General features: G+C 40.3%; 2 protein-coding genes across 2 annotated transcripts in view; both read right to left on the reverse strand.

Moving 5' to 3' along the window:
- The window catches only part of LOC114553062 (NACHT, LRR and PYD domains-containing protein 3-like), a 256,918-nt gene extending 256,356 nt beyond the window's left edge, over positions 1 to 562 (reverse strand). Inside the window, exon 1 of the mRNA XM_028574157.1 lies at positions 519 to 562. The gene's annotated coding sequence lies outside the window, so the exon portion shown is untranslated. The remainder of the gene's footprint in view (positions 1 to 518) is intronic.
- A 3,239-nt stretch (positions 563 to 3,801) lies between these two features.
- Positions 3,802 to 6,000, reverse strand: part of mindy4b (MINDY family member 4B) — a 20,093-nt gene continuing 17,894 nt past the window's right edge. The window contains exon 11 of the mRNA XM_028574159.1: positions 3,802 to 3,935. Coding sequence (XP_028429960.1) covers positions 3,802 to 3,935 — 134 coding nt within the window. The remainder of the gene's footprint in view (positions 3,936 to 6,000) is intronic.

Genomic DNA, 6,000 nt, shown 5'->3' on the forward strand with positions numbered 1-6,000 from the left:
AATATAATTCAAATTCATAGCACAACAATTTAAGATGGTTACACATTTTTCAAAAGGTGACATGAATAAATTATGACATGATGTTCACAAAATAGATCAAAAATAGCAGTTAAGGAACAGTGTGAAATACCCTATATAATAATTCTATCACTCCTTTAAAAGAGGAAGTCAGTTGTGTTTCCGTCCCTCGCACACAGGACAAGATTGCCCAGGGCAGTCGGCCAGAAGGGTTTATTTTAACCCAAACCACTATCTTTTCCTAAACTAAACTAAGTAGTGTTGTTGTCTAAACCTAAGAGATTCCTGGCAGAAAGCCCAGAAGTTAAAAGACTCCCATGTGCCCCCCTCCCTGCTGCAGAAAGTTGCCTCAGTTACTTTAACTTTGGGTCTCAAACTGTTTTTCAGTCTGCAGCAGATTACAGTTAAACTATTTCACTTCTTCAGTACTTCAGAGTTCCTTCCTGTAACTATCCTCCCTCAGTTAAAATCTCAGCTTTGTAATAAAAGGTAAATCTTACCGTCTGTTGGTGCGGCTCTTCTCACTGACCACTCAATAACTCAGGAACTAACTGGTTTCCTGGTCTGTCTCAGATGACATAATGTAATATGTGGAGCTTTCTCAGGCACATGATAAGTTTTATCTTAAAGGGACAGTTCAGATGTTATGAAGTGTGTTTTCATGAGCTACTTCTCTATAGTGTGTGTGTGTGTGAGACATCACCACATTAACCAAACTCATTGAGCCTTATCTCTCTAACCCTGAACTCTGTGTTGGGATTTCTGCTTGTGATGTTGTTTTCTTTGAGTATCTTCAAATGCTTCATATCCTTAAAATCTGTCCAACCTGAAACCACGCACATCATTTCAGTTTATTAATCACACACACACTCTCAAACACACACACACACACACACACACACACACACACACACACACACACACACACACACACACACAGATTCAAAGAAACATGAAATGATTAGGACATAAATCAGATGGTAGCAGCCGACTTGTTGATAAAGTTTGTTTTGATCTCCACAGGTTGGAGTGATGGACGAGCCTCCACCTCGAGCCACGCAACCAGAGTGTGTGATTCCTCCCCCTTGGCGTGCTCTGGAGGACAGGAAGTCAGCACTGCTCCGAGCCATGACATCATCACCCAAAGGTGAGAATGTGTCACCATGACGTCATTGTGTGTATTGTGTATGTTTATTTGATTAGGACAGTGCACATTAATGAACATTTCTGTAAATGCGCCAGTGTTAGCCAATTGGCTAATTTCCAACTGTAGTCCTAGCATGCATGTCTTTATGGTGGGAAGAAACTGGAGCACCCAGAGGAAACCCAAGCACACACGGGGAGAACATACAAACTCCACACAGAAAGGCCCGGGACGACCTGGGTTCGAACCCACAGCTGAGGACGTGTCACTATGACATCATCACCCATAGGTGAGAACGTTTCACAATGATGTCATCGCTCCATCTAAACTACATACATACTTACAAACTCCTTTCAGAAAGCAAGCTTTTTAAAAGTTGTTTGCTTGTTGTCTTGCCGACAGACCTGATGAAGTATAAATTCAGACTTTTATGTTTGTTCTATGGCTTTTTATCTGTTTATATGAAATTTAAATCACAGAAAAATCGTTTTATTTGGGGTACCTAGCATTGTAGATATTTGCAATTTCGCTAGCCTGGTAAAACCCTGACAAACTTCCAGAAAATTTGAGATTTGTTCTGCAAGTCCGTCTGGCCAAGATCACATTCAAACCCATTTCCAATTTTTCCAAATCGAGGCACAAATCACAACCGTTGAGGCGGGCTTTACACCAATCACAAACGTTGCCACTCTTCTTACCTGAATCTTTTTTTCCGTGCAATGAACAATCTTATCTCCTCTTTCATATGGAAAGACAGAATTCCCAGGATCAGAAGAGAATATTTACAAAGACATAGATCAATAGGTGGATTGGGTCTTCCTAATCTAAAAATGTACTATTGGGCAGCTAATGTACACAAAATGACTCCATGGATCAAAGAGCCAAAACTGAGTTAATGTGAGTTTGAGGCTAAATCTTGTCATGCTACTTCACTTTTGGCTGTGCTCTCATCTATTATACCCATCCAACCAGCCAAATATTCTCATAACCCAGTAATAATTTCAACTTTAAGAATCTGGTCTCAATTTAGACTTACTTTTGGACTCTATCCACAACAACCATCTCTTTCCCCCCACTGGCACTGATATGGCCTTGTGGCAGAGGTCGGGCCTTGTTAAACTGAGTGATCTCTATATTGACAATGTGTTCTGCCGCTTCAGTGACCTCTGCAAAAATCTTTACTAAGCTTAAAAACCCATTCTACCCCAATGCCCTTCCTAATACAGTAATTGACTCAATATTGGACATTTCCACAAATCAGAAAGGCCTCATCTCAAAAATGTGCACCTTGCTTTCTCAACTCACAGAGACGACTTTTGCCAAAATCAAAGGAGATTGGGAATGTGAACTCGGCAGAGTTATAGAAGAAGATTTCTGGAGAGACGCTTTAACCCGAGTAAATGATAGCACTTCTTGCCCCAGACTCATTCTGACACAATTTAAGGTTGTACATCGTATATATCTCACTAACACCAAACTTTCCAAAATATATCCTATTGTCATTGAAAAATGTAATAGGTGCCACATGTCACCAGCTAACATGACACATATGTTTTGGGCTTGTCCTCGTCTTCAGGGTTATTGGACAGCTATTTTAACCCCCTGTCTAGGGCCCTAAACATTGTGTTGGTATTTTGGAGCATTACCAGGCCATCGATTGCTTGCGAGGAAAATAAGCGATGCTATTGCCTTTGCATCCTTATTAGCACATATTGTTGGAATGGAAGTCACCATTTCCCCCCAAAGCTTCTTTATGGCTTAAAGACTTCATGATTTTCTTGTCTCTGGAGAAAATTAAATTCAACTTAAGGGGATCTGTGGGGAAATTTGATTCTGTTTGGGGACCCATGATTAAGTACATGTCTAATTGATCTATAGTGCCACAGATTCACATCCCTTGTGGGTGTACCCTTGCTGTTGTGCTTTGACAAGAGAGGGATTTATCCTTATATTCATATATTCCTCATATTTCAAAAAATAAATAAAGATGGAGCTGTTTAAAACTGAATCACCCGTTTATTTTTTGTCCTGAAAAAGTAAAAGTAGTCAGAACGAAAGAATAAAGACTCTTTAATGAGTAATAAATAACACAGTTACCACAGCACCTCCCAGTGGTGAGACAGAGTATCTGCATTAACAGGGTTCTTTTCTTCATTCAGTGTGTGTGTGTAGATAGATAGATCCTTTTATTAATCCTTTGCAGGAAATTACAGTGTCACAGCAGCTTCAAGACAGACATAACACCACACATTTGCTCAAACATATCCATACCAATAAGTTAAAATACAAAAATATAAATAAGGGAAAGTTATTTTTGTGCATTATAGAGTCGTATAGCAGCTGGTATGAAGGACTTCCTATATCACTCTGACTTGCACATTGCTGCCATCAGTCTTTGCAATCAGTGTGTCTTTGTGTGAGACGTTTTTTTGTGAAAGAGTAAAAGTAGTCAGGAACTTTAATGACTTTAATAATTAACAAGTTTAATGTAAAGTTCTTCAAAGATTCAGTCTGTCAGCTGCATGCTGATTGGATGATCTCTCCCTGTCATGTGATCAGTAGAAATAGGCAGGTCTTCAGTAGAAATAGGCGGGTCTTCAGTAGAAATAGGCGGGTCTTCAGTAGAAAGGGGCGGGTCTTCAGTAGAAAGGGGCGTGGTCGCTCCAGTTGACCGCGGCTCCAGCCCACTTGGTCCTGATGGTCATCTCTAGAGACGGGAACCTTTTCTCCGGGTCTCCGTCTGCTGGCGCCTCCCAGTGGTGAGAGTGAGTATCTGCACGCATAAAGTACAATGTAGTAGTACTACAAAAATACACAGTAACACATAAAGAGTCATTCAGGAGTGTAGACATAGATTTAAAGAGTAAAAGTACAAGTTTAGCAAGGCAGTGAAGGAGGCTAAACGACGTTACTCTGAGAAGCTCCAACGCCAGTTTTCAGCTAACGACTCTGTGACTGTCCGGAAAGGACTCAGATCACCACCTATAAACCTCTAAAATTGCCTCTATATAAGGTCCTATAAGCTACACAGATCACTACCTATAAGGTCCTATAAGCTACACACTACCTATAACTATATATAAGGTCCTATAAGCTACACAGATCACTACCTATAAGCCTCTAATATACCTCTATATAAGGTCCTATAAGCTACACAGATCACTACCTATAAGCCTCTAATATACCTCTATATAAGGTCCTATAAGCTACACAGATCAGCCTCTAATATACCTCTATATAAGGTATAAGCTACACCTACCTATAATATACCTCTATATAAGGTCCTATAAGCTACACAGACCTATAAGCCTCTAATATACCTCTATATAAGGTCCTATAAGCTACACAGATCAACCTATAAGCCTCTAATATACCTCTATATAAGGTCCTATAAGCTACACAGATCACTACCTATAAGCCTCTAATATACCTCTATATAAGGTCCTATAAGCTACACAGATCACCACCTATAAGCCTCTAATATACCTCTATATAAGGTCATATAATCTACACAGATCACTACCTTTAAGCCTCTAATATACCTCTATATAAGGTCCTATAAGATCACTACCTACACAGATCACCACCTATAAGCCTCTAATATACCTCTATATAAGGTCCTATATGCTACACAGATCACTACCTATAAGCCTCTAATATACCTCTATATAAGGTCCTATAAGCTACACAGATCACCACCTATAAGCCTCTAATATACCTCTATATAAGGTCCCTATAAGCAGATCACACAGATCACTACCTATATAAGCCTCTCATATACCTCTATATAAGGTTCTATAAGCTACACAGATCACCACCTATAAGCCTCTCATATACCTCTATATAAGGTTCTATAAGCTACACAGATCACCACCTATAAGCCTCTAATATACCTCTATATAAGGTCCTATAAGCTACACAGATCACTACCTTTAAGCCTCTAATATACCTCTATATAAGGTCCTATAAGCTACACAGATCACCACCTATAAGCCTCTAATATACCTCTATATAAGGTCCTATAAGCTACACAGATCACTACCTATAAGCCTCTAATATACCTCTATATAAGGTCCTATAAGCTACACAGATCACTACCTATAAGCCTCTAATATACCTCTATATAAGGTCCTATAAGCTACACAGATCACTACCTTTAAGCCTCTAATATACCTCTATATAAGGTCCTATAAGCTACACAGATCACCACCTATAAGCCTCTAATATACCTCTATATAAGGTCCTATAAGCTACACAGATCACTACCTTTAAGCCTCTAATATACCTCTATATAAGGTCCTATAAGCTACACAGATCACCACCTATAAGCCTAAAGGCAGCTACACACCGGTCAGATAATCGGCCGTCTGACAGTCTGGCGAGGTCAGTGACTCGAGTCTGTTCGGTGTGTCCCGTGCCGTCGTCCGTCCGTCGTCTGACATGTTCAGACGGAGGCAGGGCAGTCGGGACTCACCCGGAAATGGGGAGGGGGATGAGCGTGACTAGAGTCTCTCAAAATCTGACCAAAACCTTCTAAACTGACCTTTGTTGATCTGAAATGAAGACAGATTCAGCAACTGCACGGCCTATTTCTCGCTTAAAATGTTTTCAGCAACACGTTTCGGTGAAAGAGTTTAGTCCAATATGAGATCGTATTGTGAACGAGCCGCCATGACAGTCTGGCTTTGAATTTCCGGAGAAAACAAACCCACGTGACGCGTTCATCCAATCAGCTGCCGATTTTAATTTTTTGGGCAACAATACAGAGTAGCGCCGCCTGCTGCTATGGAGACGTATTACGTCTTGTCTCATCGGTGTGTTCTGAGGAACTTTTTGGA

Source organism: Perca flavescens, chromosome 3 (genome assembly GCF_004354835.1).
Source record: "Perca flavescens isolate YP-PL-M2 chromosome 3, PFLA_1.0, whole genome shotgun sequence".
Taxonomy (NCBI): domain Eukaryota; kingdom Metazoa; phylum Chordata; class Actinopteri; order Perciformes; family Percidae; genus Perca; species Perca flavescens.